Here is a 20,943-nt window from a genome sequence, read left to right as displayed (position 1 = left end):
GGAAGTTCAACATTCGTACATACACACTTAGAAGAGTAACCGGGTTACATTACAAATGTACATTTGAGAATGTTTAGTTTTCGTCTGTGAATGCCAGGCGAAACAGGTTTGGGGAATTAAGTTTGTTTTGAAAATGTTGAGGGTCGGGCAATCCCTGAGTTTAGTTTGCTAAGTTTCTTGAACCAGCTGGGGCCAGGAGTGGGCAAAACTTGACCCCACTTTTCTCCCGGGCAAATGGAGAGCGGCACAGACTAAGTGTTTCTAACCTAGAGAATTCCACAGGGTAGGAGCCATGTCAGCAAAGGAACACACCTTACATATTCTCTCTTCTTCCGAGTTATCTGACCAGCATTGAAGAGTAGGCCCAAATATTGCCAGAGAGGTGCTCTGTAGAGTTCCCTTTAATGGATGCCCTTCCGTCCATCGCGGGGTAAGCAGATCACGGATTGTGACGATGATGATGGTGGTGGTGGTGATGATGGTGGCATCTTGCCTTGTAGAAGAGAAGAATGAAGTTGATTGCAAACGCGACGAACAGGGCCAGCATCCGGAGGTTGTAGAAATTCCGAGCCAATGAATTCTGAAAAAAGAAACCAACATCAAAGACGCACAGTGTAGAGCACGTGGCATGTGTGTGTGTGTGCGTGCGTGCTTCAATGTTTGCAAGATTAAAACTGGTACGTCAATTATGAGGCTTTGAAGAGGTTTGGAGATATTGAAAGCACACAAAATGTTTATTGGGAATTAAATAATGTAAACAAAGCCTAACCGCCGCGTAAAAACCCATTACATTTAGAGAACAACTATAAACCGAACCTTACAATGAGCTGATATAATTACGAAAATTAACTCCCATATTAAGTACAATTCCATGCATCAATTATGTACGATAATAATACGCACACAATGGTTATGTTCCCGAGGGGTGGCACAGTGGTTAGCGCACCACGCTACGAAACCGGCGACCTGAGTACGGTCCCCCGGTCACGGCTAAAATTGGTGGCGAGTGAAATCCCAACCGGCCTTGCTCCCCCCCCCCCACCTTCATCATCATCACGACCCATGGGCAGATCACCCCCGTAGGTCTCCACTGCAACATTTTGCCATTTGTTTCCACTTATTCTCCAGCAGTGGCCGCGTCTTTCTGGCACCGATCTCTTATGATGTCCTCGCCGTCGACAAGCAATTCTCTGCGAGGTCTTCCTCTCTTTCAAGGCCCTTCCATTTTCCCAAACAACAATGCCGCACTTTCAATGCTCCTGTTGTTGCTCATCCTACATCCCCTCCACCTCTTGTGGTCCCCTTCCTCTGTGTAAATTGGTTCTCGGGGTAAGGCGGGAGATGAGCAGTGTCGCCGCTTGCTTGCCACCACTCTCGCTGTTGCTTACGCTCAAGAGGTCTCCCCGATCACGGTTCTTTTTGCGGTTTTCAAGTCGAATTTAGCGAGAGAAGGAAAAGCTTCTTTTTTTTCACCCTAAATTGATTTTAATTCATTCGTCCAGCATAGAGAGAGAGAGAGAGAGACAGGCATAAACACCCTCCCGTTAATTTGTACTCAACTGCTCCATGCAAATTTCACGCTCAACAGGGATTGAAAGATAATTGAACAAATTAGTATTCTCACCCACTAAACATCAAACACGCGTACGTACGCGTCTGGGCATAATATATATGCATTTTCTTATCAGGTATGTAAAGATTCACTCTCTGGAGATTGCAAGATCCGTCACAATTTAGGGCCTCGATTAAACTCGACAACGAATGTTTTCATCTGCCTTTGGTCCCCCATCTTATTCACACGGCGCCTTCTGTAATTCCATCCCGCCCGCACCATTTTGTTCACCCCACCACCGTGACGTTACTAAGGGCTCGTGCCTGTCCCACACCTCTCCACTCATTCATTGCCGTCCTTCCTCCCCCCGCCCGGCACCTCCGATTAGCACGGATGGCTGCGTACGGCGCGAAAGAAGTTCAACGTACACACAACAGGATTCTCCACTTTGTCCACATCCACTCCCCCACACAGGCCTTCAGACTTCGAGCCACCTCTATCTAGGTCTGCCTCTCGTCCTCCACCCCTGGCCATGTTTGTTTGTTGTAGTACGGAGTTAGACTGATGGCCTTAATCTAAGTTGTCTTGTGGTTGTTGTTGTTGTTTGACTTGCATCCCACTGGGATTTTTGCACACAGCGTTGGTGTACGGTGCTTTTTCTGCAATATTTTGCTGTCTTTTCTTCGATTTTCTGTTTTCACATAGTCACGTAGTCACTTTAAGATGTTTTCTTGTTCATGTTTTTGTTTTTTGTTTGTTGCAGTTGCACCCGATTCAAGAGCCGAATTGTTCACAGGGCTATACCTAATAAATGAAACTGAAACTGAAAACTGGTGCTTCCCTTCCGCATCTCGCCCTTCCTCTTCCCATGTGGATTTTCTCTCGTCTTACGGAGGGCGTGTTGCCCCCCACCCCCCTTCTAGCCGTCTGAGCCGCTTTTCTCTCTCGTGTCTGAGACGGGGAAGACCGACCCCTAATTCCACATTCCTCATCTATTCATCTCTAATTTTTGCATTCCCATTTCTGTAATTTGTTCCTCTTCGTTCGAAGTCGAACGTAACCACGGCAGCGTGTTACGCGGCGCATCGTGGCGTTGCGCGTGCTGATTATAACGATTCAAATTTATAATGCACATTCCATCCTAGGCTCCCAATGCGCAATGCACGAAAAGTAGGAAAGCAAAACGGAACCCGGGGCAACCGACTAAACCGAAGAGGGACGGCTCAGTTTAAAGAGATGATCCCATGCGGTCGGCATCTCGTTTCATTCGTGCGTCGGTAATCCCACCACAGTGGGGAAGGTGCGGATTGTCGTGTGCGTCAACAACCACGGCGTCTTCGAGCTTCTCGCCAAGCGGCCAGTCCTCCCGTGCCAGCGATGGTGAGCTCCGAATGGATCTCTCGCGCGTGCGCCGACACAATTACTGCGCGCGTCCTGAACGTGCACGCGTCCTGAACATGGGCAGCAATTAAGCTGAAGCGAGTTCAGAAATCTGACAGCGCCAACAAAAATAACACCCGGCCAGCAATGCCCATGGGTCCCGCTACTACGTATCGCCCACCCACCCAGCCACCCGGCCAGCTCATGAATATTTTAATTTTTTTTATTAATCTGCGAGCCCATCGCTTTGTAAATTCGTCCATCCATCAAGTCGGCACACGGCCGCCCTCTTAACTGTGAAGCATTCTTTACAGAGCTCCCTCCTCCTTAGGTCGCGTCCCATTTGCCGGGCGGTGGCAGGCGAAGGAGCAGATCACCCGTGCTGCCTCATGCGTCCGCCGGGAACGATGTCCGAGGTTTTGCCCCGCGTGCTCGGAGAATCCAGTTGTCAAGTGAAACGTTGGACTTCGTGCTGGGCAAAGCTCGGTAACAACCGGAAAACACGTCCGAGGGATATTTGGCTCTCTGGAGATGTTCACTTAAAAAACAAAAAAAACCTGGGTGCCTTCTTCAACAAATGAAGAACAGAAAATTCGGTTTCACTCCACACACGTGAACTGGGGGAGCTTCTTCGGCAGATTAATTCAGTTGCCAAAAAATGTCCCATACAACGGTGGTGCCAAAAGCCGACGGGCTGTGGAACATCACCCAATGCATTTGTTTTAAGACCGAAGCAGAAGGATCTCTCCACAACTCTGCCTGTCCGCCTGATGATGCTGGTCGTGATCACTGGTGAAACGTCCTACTCAGATTGTAAATGTGGTGGGTTTACTCTCCAACAACACTGGCGTGCTGTGCAAGCAACTAATTGGCACGTTCTGTTCACGTGACAAACCTTACTAATTGTCTGTGTCGGGTGGTGGCGGGTTTAACGACACATTTATATTTACGCGATCTAACCCACAAACCTCTATTAAGCGTTTGTTTATGCGCACGCGGAGACACAGAGCGACAGCTCCGTTACATTTTACATTTTTGCCCCATATAGTAAAAAATAAAAACACGGCAGGTTGACCTCAGCCCAGCACTTGGGGTCACAAGGAGCTCACCACGAAGGTCTTCTGGTAGGCGGTGATGTTTTTCCAGAAGACGGACTCCTCCTCCTCGGTCTCCTCCGCCTTCTTTGGCTGCTTCAGCCGCCTCCTCTTCTTGGGGGTCCCCTCGGTCTGGTCCTCCCCTTCCGTCTTCTCGCCGTTCTCCTTGCTGTGACGAGCAAGAACATCTTAAATTAAACAAATTCCCCCAAAAATGTCCTTTTGATTGTATTCCTCCCTTTCAAAATGAAATGCCGCGGAAATGAGAAAGACGTTTGCAGCCGTGACGCTCGTGAGTTTCCGCACGGTCACAGCCAACCACAGACAAGCGGGAAGCTGGCCGGAACCGGCTCCGACGATTGTCCAAGTTCTGTGGTCCTATATCGGGATGAGCGTTTTTAGGTGTGGAAGGCGGTGGGGGGGAGGGTGACACTCAACCCCCCGTATAGGTGGAAACTGATGGAAATCAATCCACTTGCTAAACTGCCTTCATACCCTGGCAAGGAGTGAGATGGGCGACCTCCATGGAGTCTACACACGGGTGACGTGTGGGGTTTACACACGGGTGACGCGTGGGGTCTACACACGGGTGACGTGTGGGGTCTATACACGGGTGACGCGTGGGGTCTAAACACGGGTGACGTGTGGGGTCTACACACAGGTGACGCGTGGGGTCAACACACGGGTGACGTGTGGGGTCTACACACGGGTGACGTGTGGGGTCTATACACGGGTGACGTGTGGGGTCTATACACGGGTGACGCGTGGGGTCTACACACAGGTGACGCGTGGGGTCTACACACAGGTGACGCGTGGGGTCTACACACAGGTGACGCGTGGGGTCTACACACAGGTGACACGTGGGGTCTACACACAGGTGACGCGTGCGGTCTACACACAGGTGACGTGTGGGGTCTACACACAGGTGACGTGTGGGGTCTACACACAGGTGACGCGTGGGGTCTACACACGGGTGACGTGTGGGGTCTACACACAGGTGACGCGTGGGGTCTACACACAGGTGACGTGTGGGGTCTACACACGGGTGACACGTGGGGTCTACACACAGGTGACGTGTGGGGTCTACACACAGGTGACGCGTGGGGTCTATACACGGGTGACGTGTGGGGTCTATACACAGGTGACATGTGGGGTCTACACACAGGTGACGCGTGGGGTCTATACACAGGTGACGCGTGGGGTCTACACACGGGTGACGTGTGGGGTCTACACACGGGTGACGTGTGGGGTCTACACACGGGTGACGTGTGGGGTCTACACACAGGTGACGCGTGGGGTCTACACACAGGTGACGCGTGGGGTCTATACACGGGCGACGTGTTGATGATTTAGTCGAGGGATGAGAGAGAGAATCCTTACTCTGCCTTCTCGGGCTCCACGCTGGGCTCCAGGGTGCGCGCCTTCTTCACCGCCTTGTGAAGAGGGGACAGCAAGAGAGCGAAATCCAACGCTTAGCGAGCGACCGCTCGAACACAAACCGCTACGCGCACTCGCGCTAAAGGCAATTGGCCCCACGCACACGTACACGCACACGCACGTACACACAAGTACATGCACGTACGTTACACACGTGCACCTACAGACACGCAATAACATGCACGTACACGCACGTACACGCACGCACACGGACGCGTAAATACAAAGCTCGTGAAATGTTTCGCCCCCAATTTCAGTCCCCATTGCAGTCGTCGTCGAGACGAAGAACCCGCTGGAACTCTGGCACAGCGGCGCATCGCCCCCCGTGTTAGCGAACGGTCTGCGGAAGGAGACGTCACAGAACTGCTTCCGAGACCTCTTCAAGCGACCTCTTCTCCCGTGTGCTGCAGTACCGAGGTTGCCCTTCGTCGCATGCCAGCATGGAGTCAAGTGAACCTATTACCTCGGTCCAGTGCAGCTCGGTGCTATGACACCAACACGATGGTCATCATCATCAGTCATCCATCATCATCATCATCATCAATCATGAGCATCAGAATCTTTATTTAGAATGGAGGAATCCAATGAGCTGTTAAACTCTTTTTCAGAGATGTCCAGTATGGGCGGGTCAATCAATCAACTTCAATCATCTTTTATCATCTTTTATCATCATCCATCAGCAATCGTTATGATAAAAAAAATCATCATCAATCATTCATCATCTTCAATCATTATCAATAATTATGATCAACAATCATTATCAATCATTATCCATCATCTTCAATCAACAACTTCAATCATCATCAATCATTATTATCAACAATAATTTTCAATCATCATCGATCACCATGATCAACAATCATCATCAATCGTCATCCATCACCTTCAATCATCAACTTCAATCATCAACTTCAATCATCATCAATCATTATAATCAACAATCATTTTCAATCACCATCATCATCCATCATCATCAATCATCATCGGTCACCATGATCAACAATCATCATCAATCGTCATCCATCACCTTCAGCCACCCATCAGCCGCTACGACTCAACTCCGCGCTCCCTTCACCTTGAACGTCTTCATGATGTCGGCGGGCGACGCGCTCGCGCCGCCGGAGGCCGGCTCGGCAGTGTCGCCCGCCCCCAGCCCGGACTCCTTCTTCAGGTCCACGTTGAAGATGTCCACTGACAGGTCGGCCTGGTCGTCGGCCGCCGTCAGGTCCATGAGGTCCTGCGTGGCCTCCTCCTCCTCCTCCTCGTTCTGCTCCACCTCGGCCGCCTCCCGGCGAACGTCATCCTGCGTCGGGTCGGGCATGCCGGCCAGGATGTCCGTCACGGTCATCTTCTTGACGCCCTCGACGAGGTTGTCGCCGAAGACGCTGCCCGTGACGATGCGGACGAAGCCGTGCCCCACGCTGTAGAGGACGCTGAAGAGGGTCACGACGGAGGTGGTGGAGAACGCGGCGACTGACGAGCCCATCTCCCTGAAGGTCATCTTCATCAGCTTCCTCAGCTGCCGCTTGATGTTCCAGGGCGAGACGATCCACAGCGCGGTCAAGACGTGCCCCACGGCGGTGCCCGCCGCCGACCTGAAGAAGCCCAGGGAGAAGATGCCGTGGTCTTCCATCTCCCCGTCCACGCTCTCCTTTTCCGCCTCCTCGCCCTCCGCCTCTTCCCCGTCCTCCTCGTCCTGCTCCGAGATGTCGGCCGCGATCTGCATCTCGAAGATGGTGTCCTCGCAGAAGTTGACGAACATCTCCATCTTCTCCTTCTCACCGCCCATGTTCACCACGTCGAAGATGAACTGCCGCTTCGACTCCTTCACCTGGGGCATCTCCCACTGGTTGCGGCTCGACTCCGAGATCTCGAAGTACACACGCTCGATGCGCTTGCCGCTGCCGAGGATCTCAATGCGGCCAAGGTAGGGCGTGAAGTAGTTGAGGAGGCTCTCCGACTTCTCCAGGAAGTTGTGCAGGCGCACGTCGTTGGGCATGTGCTCCGAGAGGCTGGTGAGCAGCACGGCGAGGTTGAAGCCGATGTCCTTGGCCGGCTCGTGGAAGCGATCGGCAAACTCCTCGTAGTCCAGCATCTCGTTCTCATCGATCTCGCCGCACGACAGCAGGAAGCGGACCTCCGAGGGGCTGTAGGCCTTCTGGCAGTCCATGGCCTTCTGGAAGTCGCGCTTGGAGATGCGCCCCTTCCGCTCGGGGTCGTAGTCGCGGAAGGCGTCCGAGGAGACGATCTCCTTGAGGCGCAGGAACATGTCGAAGAACTTGATGATCATCTCGACGTTGTTGGACGACTCCACCAGCATGTCCACCATCTGCTTGCCGATCATCCCATTGACGACGTTACCTGAATGCAAAGTGATCGTTTGAGGGGGTGAAGGGAGGGGTGAGGTTACACAACTTGGTACCGATTTTATTGACCCCTTTGTGGATAATGGGCTGAGTCAACTCCACGCGAAAGCGCCCTGAAATTTTCCTCCTCTGGAATAACTCGTGAAAAAAACTTTTACCTGGAGACAGCGTGATGAAGTATGGTCAAAAGCTCCGATGACCGTGGAGGCATTGGGGAGGCATTAATCGATCCGCGGACTGAGAATGGATGGAATGGATGGAGCGGATCTCACGTTTACAACAAAGTCAATTAATATTGAGATAACTTTTGATGAATCTTTCGATTGAAAATGACACTGCAATGACTGTAAAATTATCTCAAGTTCAGCAGAATAAGCAGAATGCAGCTGAGTACAAAATTCTAAATGCCAGCGTTTAAAATTAACCAAAGTATATGGGCAACTAATCTTCAACGCAATACAGACAAGAACCAAGAGATCAATCTGTTTGCTCAAGAGTCTTGGCTCTGGGTTACTGATGGCAATTTTACATTCCAATGGTGGGGGTGGGGGGGGGCACCAGGATACCCCCAAAACAACCCTTGTCCCAGTAACCAACGGCGGTTACGCTAGAAAAACGCTCGTGAAAAACGACGTCTTTGAAACACGGCTCTCTCCTGTTAAGACCCGTGAACGACAACGGCAAAAAAACCCAACCAACCTTCCAGCATGGACAGCAGCATGACAATCATGTCCTTCTGCAGGTCCAGCAGCTGCTTCAGCAACTCAATTTGCGCCGAGTCCTGCAAGAGTCGCAGCGCAAACACACAGGCCCGCATGTGGTCGCTGGACAAGCGAAACATCCGTCCGTCTACCTTTTGCACATAAATAAGCGGACGGTAACGGGATGTGCAATCGGCGCGCTTTTATTCATTTGTTGAAGTCGAGGAGCAGATATATGCGAAGAAGGGCAACTGTCCGCTAAATTGTTTTGTTATTGTGATGCCAATGGTTATCTTTGCGCCACGGTGGCGAAATGTCAACTACCTCGCCTGGTATACAGGAGGTCGTGGGTTCGATCCCCATGCCTGTTGTATATTTGGAGTTTGTGTGTCTCTCTCCTCGTGGTCGTGTGGATATATCTCCGGGTCCTCCATTTTTTCCCTCCACATTTAGAATCAATATCACGCGTTTTAGAGTATTCGGCTGCTATACATTTCCACGTGACGATAAGCCGCTTCGTTGAGCTATCATTTGTGTGGCCAGGTCGCTTGTGAAAATGAGCTCACCTGGTAAAATAAAAATTAGTTGGAGTTCTTACACAAACATCCACACGGTGTCCTTATGATCTGGGAATATGTCGACAGTGGAATATAGAAGATGACGCAATACAATAGTACATTTTTTGTGATGGCCTACTCTACACCAGCGGTCGGAAAACCTGCCGCTCCGGATCCACACGCGGTGGCTCTTTAAGGACTGCTGCTTCGTGACAGTTATTTATTAAGGACCCACCGTCTCGTATCCACCACTTGCACTGCGGCTTTTGAATTATTCAGTTTTTTTCTTTACCGAATTTGACAACTAAAAAATGGATCTCCTTCTCATTGCGGCCGCTGACCCCCCCTGCTCTACACCGATTAAAAACCAACGTACATCGTGTCCATATTCGATAGTACACACAGTGACGCCGTGGCTTCGATTACCGAATTACGCGTCAAGATTCGGCAAGATGTCAGAGTCGAGTGTTTTTCCATTGCAGAGTGGGTGATTTGTCTACGTTTGGCGGGCACCCCCCCCTCCTCCCTCAGAATTCGAGGTACTGAGCTGCACACCTCCTACCCGCCACGAAGCCCCGGTGTGTGTCAAACCAGACACTGGGCAAAGGAAAGGACATGCGTGAGTGTCCGTTCACAATGTTCAACATCGATTCATTGATTCACTGCACTCATTCAGTGCTCTTTATTAACACAATTCTTCACACAATGGCCAGCGTTAACTTTTTGGGGTGTTTTTTTTTTTCATTCAACCGCCATGAAACACACGACCACTTACCCACGACGTTAAACTCAACCGGTTAAGCAATTAAAATTTGCGGTCGTGAAATTGACCCTGAAAGAGGGACGTCGTTAATTCTGCGTCGTGCGTGTTGCAGTCGTTGCCGTTAGATTCTATTTTGTGCAAACGCTCGACACGGCTCCTCAAAAATGCCAGCCTGCGCGCCTCCTCATCAGCCACTCTCTTCGACGTTAACAATCAATGTCCCCCCCCCCGCTCGATCCGAACAATCGTTGGAGGGGCACCCGGAGATCGACAACCCAGGGGGAATTGCTAATGCCAGATGGTGAGACGCCGCGAGACGCTCGGAGGTCGGACGTCGAATGTGCAACGTAGAAGGAATTGAGCAAGAGGAAGGGAGGGATGGCGGGGACGTTGGTGGCTTCGACGTCATGACCTCTCGACCTTGGCCAGCGCAACGGAAAGTACGGTACAACGTCGCGTATCCGAGTCCCTGGGGACTGAGGAGCAGGTGGATATGTGTAGTGGTCGGATATGCGGACGTCTATATCAGATGGCGGTTACACCGTCGTCACGCACGCGAACACAAAGTGCAAGCTGCTTCAAACGTGGGGAAATGCTTCAGTGCGCTGTATAAATCGGCACATCCACGTGAGATTAAGAGCACATGGCTGCGTGTGAAATGGTCGGTTATGTGAAGACCCAGGGAGAACGAGAGGTACGCCGGGCACAAACACTGCACTTGGGCCGGGGGTGGTTAATTGGTCAGGGGGGATATGCGACGGGCAGAGATGGTGACGGTGCAGTGTAATTATCATGAAATTAGTGAAATTGTGTGCTTGTTGTTCTGCATCTACATCAGCCATACGGGATAATAAGAAGTGTAATTATAATCAGCAATTGCAGTGCCTTCAAAAACACTGGGCCATTGTGACATGTGTTCTTTGATATGTTCTTCTTGCCAGAGTCTCCTCTCTGCTGTTTACACATGCAATTAATGCTCCCCGACGCGTACCTAAAGACGATCCCAGTTTCAAAGGCGCTATCTCTGCGCATGGAGATCTGGAAGCCAATTGAAGAGGTAATTACTGCGGTCGAAATTGTGGTTACAGAGCAACAACAAAAAACCGTGGCTTCCATTCCAATTAACGGTATCAGAAAGCTCATCCGCCACCGGGGGAAAAAAATGCGCGACAGTGGCGGAAAGCTACAGAGGGGAAGGGACTGGCGTCTGTCTGTGCCGCGTTCCGCTACCTTGGAACCAATCCTTCATGGTCGCGGGGGGAAAAAAATAAAATATCGACTGTCCTCCCCGCTCACACGACCGATGATCGTGACGACGAAAGTGAAAGTGCTTTCCCCCGCTCAAACGAGCACGGGGGCAGCAGCGCCCGTGTCCTCTTTACGGCCATCAGCCAATGGTGGAAATTCCACATTCATATGGCGGTGGGCAGGTCCATCCATTGGACAACCAGCACGATGGTGATGGAGGCATTCGGTAATTAGCACGCGGAACTCGTCTGAAGATTGGGAAGAGGGGCCTCCTCCCCCCCCCCCCCCACCGTTGAGGGAGGCACGCAGACAGAGCGTTGGGAAGCGCCGTGCTAAAATGAACCTCGGACGCCGGTTAGTGAAGGGCAAAGTGTGAGTGAAGAAAAACCGCAGAGTCAAGTCACACTGACAAGGCACGGAGCCTATTGTGAGGCACGACGGAAGGCTCTTGGCCAGCTCGGTTGCAAATCCAAACATCACCGGGGGGGGGGGGGGGGGGGTGGGAGCCAAGGAAAGAGAGGACAAGAAGTGGGGAAACATTTGCACGAAACATTTGCACCAAAACCGCAAGCTGACGTCAGGCTGTTTGCGGGTGAAATCAGACGTAGCGTTAAAACGCTAATACGGCTTCTTCATTCATTCAGACCCCATTACGTGAGCGTAGGTCACGGGACCGTTTAAAAACAATCGAAATCGGGTTCGTAATTTAGAATGGCCAAGAGGAGTCGTGGCGCGGATGATTGACGACGTTCTACGTTGGACGTCGATGCTGCTGCTGAGGCAAGTCGGGGGCTGTGGTAGCGACGATATTGTGAATGTCCGAGACGCCGCTGCTGGTGAACGAGCGGAGCGCGTGCATTGCTGAATGACGCGTTCCGTGGTTTTTGGCTGATAGTCACAGTCGCACGGGGTGGACAGGAGGGACGGTGGGGTGTGTGGGCGGTGGGGGGGGGCTGCACCTGCCGTGCGATGTTCTGATGCATCAGCCAATGAGCATAAATGTTGGTCAACTCTCAACGGTTAACAGAAGATACGTATCGCAGCGCTGAAGTTGAACTCGAATGCAATGGGTTGTCAATGGCCTGAATGCACGTTGGGTGTGTGTACCTGATTTTCAGATAAATCAGAAAAATACAACATGTGAGAGATTATATCTCTCCAGTGAACAAGGGCCGTTGCTTGGAATGTACCTTATTTTAGATGTTTTAACCCTTTCAATCATTAGATCAATCTATCCAAAAAATTTAATGCACCGTATTCAGCAAAAAAGCTGATACGGTAGCGCGGAATGGCACATACAAACATTTTAACAAAAAAATTAACTAAACGGAAGAGAAAATAAATGATCTTTGTCCGGCCTTAAAAGCACCGATCATCAAGGCCGAGCGGACTTCAGTTGGCAGTGTAGGCCTATGGCGCATGAGTGTGGGTTTCGTGATGGTACGTATGGGTGGGATGGTATCACTCAGAGAGTGTGGTGTTTTCCACAAGCTTGCCGAGCCTCGGTTATCATTTGCACGGGATTTTATTGATTTGTTTTTGGCCCCTCCCAGGAACTCCCATTATTTCCTTTCTCCCAAGCAGTAACAAAAATAAACTGTATTAAATAACGATTCGTCCAAGCATCCGAAGCGAACAAAAAAAAAAGCTTTCTAGGATTCAAATGGCTAAAATAGCCCTCTCTGGGAACACTCGTCTGATATTTATGACGCACGCTTCAGAGACTCCTGACGTCAGAGTGCGATTGGGGTGCCGGGGTCAGGTAAGGGGGGGGACCCTCTCCATTAAGGCGGGTCAAGGGTAAGGGGAGGGAAGAAGCGGCAGGCAGACAGGCAGGCAGGCGGGCGGGCGGGCGGACAGGCGGGCGGAACGGGCAAGCATGTATCCCTTACATGAATACGAAAGCCCGTCCGAATGTCGTGAATCTGGCACAGAGAGAAAGAACCAAACACAGAAAGGTGGAGAAAAGAAAAGAAAAACGAAAGAGAGAAAAAAGCGACACAAAAAAAGCCCTGAGACATTGTCATGCGCACACCGCGCTACAGCAGCGACATCCCACCGAACACTGCGAGGCATTTTCAAGGCAAGGCTGGAGCCGGAGGGTGGAGTTGTTTTCGGAGTGCAAAGGTCGCCGCCGCCACGGGTGCGGCAGCGTCGCCACGTTAGCCGTTTGCGTGGCGAGCAAATCAAGAGATTTGTGGGGGCCGATCGGAGGGCTTTATTTTGCGTTCGCTGACCTCCACCGAACGCCGCTTACATTTTTCGAACGCGCAATCGCATTGCGCGTTTCCGTCAACCAGGATGGGTTAAACAATGCAATTATGAGCAGAACACCCTGCTGTCTCCACACACGTGCTAAATATATTTGTTTAGTCCGTCAGCCTATTTATTGGATTTTCAGACTAATATTATGAACAAATGCTGATTGAAAATATTGGTCTGGATAGCTAATAGGCTTATGAATTAAACATTGCTTTTTGTGCGTGGAGGCAGAGAATGGAGTGCTGCATATATGCACTTTGCACATACGTAGCAAATTTATATTTATATTAATTCTTTTAAAATGTCGACAAACTTTTTGTCACATTTAAAGAAGTTTCATAACTTTTGACAGATTTGTGATTTTGGAGCTCATCAGCAAACCATAGTTGCTTTCTTGATTGCCAAAATGTTTGCTTGGATGTAATAGGCAAGAGCCGACGTGTAAATCTAATTGTTTTTGCTGAAACAGTGACCTATATTGGGATACATGGAATACACCGTATGTATGTATATGAAATATGCCTTAGAGCAGTGGTTCTTAACCTTTACTGCAGCCTTACACCCCTTTCATTCTCAATCGTTAAAATGCTTAAAATGTAATACATAGGTTTGATGAAACAAAGTAGTTGTACTTACGTGCCCTTCCTTACTTTGTGTTTCAATGATTTACCTTTTAAACAAATCTGGCCATGTCTTGCACCCTACATCCCCCCAGGTTAAGAACCACTGCCTTAGAGGAAAGGCATATAAGATCAAGATGCTACCCATTAGACAGATTGAAACACTCACAGATCGGTGTCTCCGTGTTCATTCACAATGATGACGAATGGATGATTGTCGACAATGACTATGGATGTCATAGGTCATTCATAAATGTCCACGGCCAGTATCTTGATGACGAGTGATCGGTTCAGTTGCCTTGTAAAATCACCACATGTTCATTCATTTCCATAAATAAGTCAGCAAAAATAGACCATATCGAAGCAGATCAAATTCAGCAAGAGCCCTTTTATCAAATAACGCTGCTTTTAGGGTACTGAAATATGCACATCTTCAAACACAACCTCATTAAAATCTTGAACATAGCAGTTTTAATGACGCATGAGCATAAATTACTGAACGTTTCTGCCTTGAAAAAATAAAATCTATGATCAAATGAGCATTGCATAGCCCTCTGATAGCTCTGAGTCAGGAGCAGAAATTCCACATTCCCATGACGGTGTGTCTGTCTCTCCACGGAACAACAGCTGTTCACTTCCTACAAAGTGGCACTCGTTTTTTTTCTGTAGTCCCAAATCATAAAAATAGTAACAAAATTGTTCTATTTTTTATACGCAGCTGCGTCACGCGTGCAAATTGCATCTCAAACAAAAAAATCCGTAGACTTTGTAACGCGCGCAGCTTTTCGCGCAGAGGTACGGGATGGCACAGGCAACCGGGGAAAGGAAGCCAGGACTAGTGCGAGCAATGTGCCGGAGCTTGGTGAATCTGAATTGGGAAAGTATGGCCATCCCGCATATAAAAATACGGGAAGATGGGTTGAAATATCTGAAATATCTGGTTGGGCTTTTCCTGGGGGGGCACAGCGCTCAACTAGCAATTGGAAGCTTCCGCGAATTACATACTGGTCAAGGAGGCAACTTAGCCCGGGGTTCGATAATAATATTACCACACTGCTCGAGATCCTGAGTTTGAATCCTGACAGGAGCCCCGTGATTCAACGAAATTCAACTGGGTTCTCAAGTGCGGCGAGCTGATGATGGTCCCAGCCCAGTGGCATGTCGAACATTTCTCTCGGTGGCGGAGTGGGGGTTGAAAAGTGCTGCCCTCTAGCACGTGGACTTGAGGTCAATTAAATGAAGTTCGGAAGAAGTTCTGCAACATCTGCTTCCATGAACCACTCTCTGACACGAAGGGATGCAGCGCTCTGCGAGAAACCCGAACGGATACGTCGTCCCATCACAATGGGGATAAACATGAGGATTTTTTTTGTATATAAATAAATCTAAATGGTGGCCCAATTAGAACTTTATTGGGAAGTCAACAACGAGTGTTCCGTAGCCGCTGGCCGTCACCATCTACACGTGGGATTTCAACTCCTGTCTCAGCTCCGCCAACAGTAATTAGCGGAGGGCAATGCATGGATCAATCACGTGGGCCGTTATTATGTTGGCTCTAGAACAACAATAACAACTGTTTGCACGTTACAGCTGCTGCTAACAGTCCCAAAAGCAGCTCTCTCCCCCTCCTGGTGCCAACTTTTCGCAGGGTCGTGAGCGGATTGACGCCCCACTCCCCACCTCCTCCGGCCGGCAGACCCGGTGGGGAGAGGGGGGGGTGTGGGATGTGCTCAATCTTTAGACTCGAGACTCCAATGTGCACCGGGTGGGGGGTGGGGGGGGTTGCGGACGACCGCATCACGGATCGTGGGAAATCGCGCAAGCACTTTCCCTCGACGAGCCGGGGCCATCAGCAGCTGTCCCGCATTTGGGATACTCTACCGCGCTATGAGAATCATTGCTTCCATGAACATACATGCATAGCGCCGACTGCGAGATGTCACGCGTTTGGATACTCTACCACGCTACGAGAACAGGGAATTAATCAAATTTCAAGGGAGCAAGACGTTTTCTTTCATTAATGTTGCTTTTTTTTATACGTGAAATATGAATGCCTTTCGAGTTATTGAATGCACTCTTAACGCAAGCACGCTTACATGGATGGCTACTGTGGACTATTATTGTATCCCGGGCAATATAAACGGGTGACACCACGGTTATTCGGGCGGCAGGTCACGCGCGGTGAATTAAGGCCAAGTTCGGGTGCTCCCCCCGATTCCAAGACATCTGGGCAGCGTGGAAGAGTAGGCCAAAAGCTACCCTACACAGACGTGCTCTGGCAGACCTCCCTCTAATGGGAGGCCCATCCGCCAACAGTGGCGTGAGCAAGCAATTGCAGGGCTGAATCTTTACCAGTACTTTTTTTTTTTACACGTGACTCTTTTTGTATGCAGTGCGAATGGTTCTAGCTACCTGCGCCAGCTTCATCTGCATGTGGGCGAAGATGTGCAGGAAGCCCACGACGGCATCCCAAAGCCTGCTGTGAGCGAGGCTCTTCTGGTTTCCCGTGCACGGACCCTGCGGGAGGAGAATGGGAAGAGGCAGAGACAGACAAAGAGACACACGGACGGACAGACTAAAGGAACACACCGTCACCACCAGCCATGGTGCATCGCGCACTTTCAGATGCGCTTCTGCGACCGTCTGGAACGCTCTTCCTTCTGACATCAGGAAGCCACTGGAGCTATGCACTTTCAAACCTAGATTTAAAACTCATTCCTTGAGAACTGCTTCTTGTGTTTAGTTTGTTGTCCTTCCCGAGGCACCTCCGATTAGTATGGTTGGCTAAGAAGTTCAACATACATGGTCAATTCACCGCCAGATGAAGGCCTCACGCAAAATCGCCAACGCCTCGCACGATCCTGCGATGTTACTCATCCACTTAGCAACCACACACACGAGCCGATTTCATCGCTCCATCTCCTCGGTGGACGTAGGAAATTGAAATTATAAAAATAAACTATTATCATTTTAACAGGTAAGGCCCGCTGAGCTACATAGCTCTTTTTAAAAAATCGACCTGGCCACAAATTATAGTGGCTTATCACGCGGAGATATCTATCAGCCAAATACTCTAGGAGTGTATTTCTAAATGTGGATGGAAAAACCAGAGGGTTCCTGCAGCAAAATGCACGCAACCATGGGGGAAAACATGCAAACTCCAAATATACGGGTGTCAGGGTTGGGATCAAACCCACGACCTCCTGTATACGAGGCGAGGTAGTTAACATCTTGCCACCGTGGCGCCCCTTTGGGAGACACAAATACAATGGATAGCGAGTAACAGACACATAGACGGGGTAAGAGGCACACAAACTGATAGAGAAATAGTGAGACGGCAGACATATACTGACCCCTACAGACACGCAAGCAGCCAGTAATAACCGCATCCTGCCCAAGCACACTTTACGAGTGAGGCATGAAGACAAATCGAAAGATAAATACAGCGTGAGGGAGACAGACAGAGGGAGATGGACAGCGATAAAGCGAGACGCCATGGAGGGTGAGGAGCAGGATGGAGGGGGTACTGAGAGAATGATTGAATGGGAAGGGAATAAACGAGAATGAATCTGGGAAAAGAGAGAAGGACGATGTTAAAGGGCGGAAATAATTGGATAACGGAGTCCAGGGGAGGGATTAGAGACGGGAGAGAAAATGCGGGAATATGGAACAGGGTAAGAGGGGGGAAAAAAACATACCAAACCCACAAATTAAGTGGGCCATTGCGTTTCAAGTGTCTCAATACATTTTTGGTCTTGTCAAACGGTCTCATTCCAGGCCTACAACCCAGCCCCATTACCGACCGTCAACAACTCATTGCCAGATTAACTCACTCGAGCAAGTGCGCACAACTCCGAACGGACACGTCGGAGCACACTGTTTGCGCGCGACGATTTAGCAGGAACACCGTTGTTGCGTTCTTCCTTCTAAAGCCACAAAAGTCAAAGATCCCCCGTGTAGCCTTAACAGACTGTTGGGGCAAGTGCTGTTAGCGAGCACCTATAAAGGCCCACACGGCACACGAGGGGGTGGGTGGCCAACACCACGCCCGGCCGCCTTTGTCTCCCCAGTGGCGATGTTTACACATCGCACCAGGTACTCATTTGAGGCTGAGTCGACCTAGGAGAGGCCCAGGACCGGTTCAGATAATCGTCACGGGTGTTTGCCATGAGCGGGAATCGAACCTGGGTCGCCAGGTTCGTAGCGCAGCGTCGCGCTAACCGCTACACCACCACTCCCAGCACAGAAGCGTACATACGCATAGTGATTGTCTGTTCAAGGGTGTCCCACCGATGTCTACCCAGCCTGCTTGCTGGCTTCTCAACGGGGCGATTGAACGTTGAGAAAGTTACGGTTCCCCATATCGTTGTATGGATGCAGATTGGTTCGGAGATGAGTAGAGGCCTTTCAATTAAAATGTTGATTTCTCTATACTTTCTCCTTATTATGTCAGGCAGGTATCTATAAATGGATGGTATAAATTTTTGAATTATTATTAATAATTGCATATTACATGATAGAAATGCACATCAGAGAAAAGATCAAATTATACACTGCAGCAAAAATGTATTGCACAACGGGGGGGAGCTTCTCTCATCCACGTTCATCTGGGGGGTGATGTTCACGGATCCTATTAACCGGAATAAACACTCCTAACATATGCATGGGAAACCATGGAGCATAGGAGCCTTGCCACCCGCCACTTCTTGAGCGACTCCTCTTATCCGTGGAATGGTCGCAGATGAGGGGTGCTAATCGATAAATAAATATCGATGAAAAGGGACTTCTGCGGATGTATCACAACAACAAAAGATGCGGATAACAAAGCATGTGGACGATGTGGGCGCGGATACGAAGGTTGCACAGCTGCATTAAATAACCGTCGAAGATTTAAAGCTTTCGTGACTGCAGGAATTCATCTTCTTGATTCTTTCGGTAAAGTCACGTAGAAGGGAAATAATAAAATAATAAATAATAAAATTATTCTCACGACGTTTTGGCCACAACGCAAGCAGCCGTCCTCAGGTGAAGAACAGGTCTGTCGGAAAGACAGCGTCTGACGCTGTCTTGCGTTGTGGCCGAAACGTCGTGAGAATTATTTTATTATGTTTTATTTTTATTAATTTATTATTTCCCTTCTACGTGACTTTACCGAAAGAACCAAGAAGATGAACCGTCGAAGAGTTAACAAAACGGACAAGCAGACAACGTGTCTCATGCCTGGCGGGAATGATTTTCTTTTTCCTGTCGAATATTTAGATAATGTTGCGTGGTGTAAATGGTTTGAAAACTGAAATTAATTGCCGCCCATAATTCAATGGCTTTGGAATCAACTGGGTAAGCACCACCTGAAATTCACTCTCAAGCGAATGTCCTTCATACAAGCGAGGGTGGATTCATAAAAGCAGTGGATTGAAAATGGCTGTGTATCATAATCATCATCATTATTATTGTTGGTAAATACGCAAATGTATAGTCTGAGACAATTTGTTTTAAATATATATCCTTAACGTATACCAACAAAACCAGCCCTTGTCTGTGCAAAACAGATCCATTACTATGACGAATAGATTTCAAATCACATTTTTTTTTAATCGGTATATGTTTAATGGTTCTAAATATATATACAAATAAATGCGCATAGAATATTCTAGAGCCCAATGCATTCAAGTTTAGCAACAGCAGCAACCATCTTCATTACATGAATCATAAACTCCCTACACTACTTTTCGATTTAAAGCTTTCGTGACTGCAGGGATTCATCTTCTTGGTTCTTTCGGTAAAGTCACGTCGAAGGGAAGTAATAAAATAATAAAAATAAAACATAATAAAATAAAATAATTCTCACGACGTTTCGGCTACAACGCAAGCAGCCGTAGACGGCTTGTAGCCGAAACGTCGTGAGAATTATTTTATTTTATTATGTTTTATTTTTTTTATTTTATTACTTCCCTTCTACGTGACTTTACCGAAAGAACCAAGAAGATGAATCCCTACACTACTTTTTAGGAGCCTGTGTGTGTGTGCGTGATTGATTACTCCGAACTGCAGTCGCGAATGTTCAGGGCTGGTTCAAGCGCGTAAGGAGAGGTGTGAGTGTCTGTAAATGGGAAAAACAGTTCATTTACTCGAACCCCTTGCTGGGGGGGGGGAGGTGGAGGGGGGGGGAGATTCAGGCGGAAAAAAAAAGTGCTGACTTGTTCAAATCTGAAATGGGAACGTGGCCCGTGTCAGGAATAACTGAGCCAGCATTGGCGAGAGCACTTGGTTGCAAACCCCAGTGCCCCCAATCGAGATTAAAGCAGCTTCTGAAAGTGTAGCGGGATCGTGGCGGCACTGAGCCCAGAGGATAATGGCTCAAAGTCACAGTGTCACCCCCGCTCTGCCAACGAGCACTACTGAAATGCTCACTTAAGCAAGCGGTGGACAATTCCACAATTTTCAGGGTGCGTACGGCAGTAAACGACTGAAATAATAAAGCAATGCTGCGCAAAGAACGCCTTAGACCTGCAACACATTTCTATTTCACTCTACCCGCGATCAGCAGGCACACTCCGTTACGCTTCCGCACACAGGTCACATGACAGATGTGACGTCACAGCTCACTTGCCGTGCAAAATATAAGCATTAATGCGCCCCCCTCCCCCCAAAAAAATACAAAAGTCTATTTTATAATGTTTGCATGGTGTACAGTCTGGAAAGTACCCACATGGCAAATTTAAAGTTTGTTGCATGTCAGGAAGTATGCTAAACATTTTGAACAGACACACATAATCACAAATTTCCCTTCTATATATATAGATATATGTATATTTGGAGCTCTCCACGTGATAAGCCACTTCGTTGAGCTATCATTTGTGGCCAGGTCGCTTCTGAAAAAAAGAGCTCTATACAACTCAGTGGGTCTTACATTGTAAAAAAAAAAAAACATTGCTTAGCTTAATTAGTGAGCTATCTGAACCG

The 20,943-nt window shown here is 49.0% G+C and overlaps 1 protein-coding gene across 1 annotated transcript in view; it reads right to left on the bottom strand.

Annotated features, from left to right (window-relative positions):
* Positions 1–20,943, bottom strand: part of LOC144734625 (ryanodine receptor 2-like) — a 260,955-nt gene that overhangs the window by 74,210 nt on the left and 165,802 nt on the right. Inside the window, exons 89-95 of the mRNA XM_078616894.1 lie at positions 16,393–16,497; positions 12,991–13,023; positions 8,529–8,610; positions 6,539–7,824; positions 5,407–5,459; positions 4,042–4,195; positions 494–580 (exon numbers count right to left, since the gene is read on the bottom strand). Of these exons, the coding sequence (XP_078473020.1) occupies positions 494–580; positions 4,042–4,195; positions 5,407–5,459; positions 6,539–7,824; positions 8,529–8,610; positions 12,991–13,023; positions 16,393–16,497 (1,800 nt within the window). The remainder of the gene's footprint in view (positions 1–493; positions 581–4,041; positions 4,196–5,406; positions 5,460–6,538; positions 7,825–8,528; positions 8,611–12,990; positions 13,024–16,392; positions 16,498–20,943) is intronic.

This window comes from Lampetra planeri, chromosome 52 (assembly GCF_965212315.1).
Source record: "Lampetra planeri chromosome 52, kcLamPlan1.2.h2, whole genome shotgun sequence".
Classification (NCBI taxonomy): domain Eukaryota; kingdom Metazoa; phylum Chordata; class Hyperoartia; order Petromyzontiformes; family Petromyzontidae; genus Lampetra; species Lampetra planeri.
Note: the sequence above shows the minus strand (reverse complement) of the source record. Positions and strands in the feature narration are given on the sequence as shown.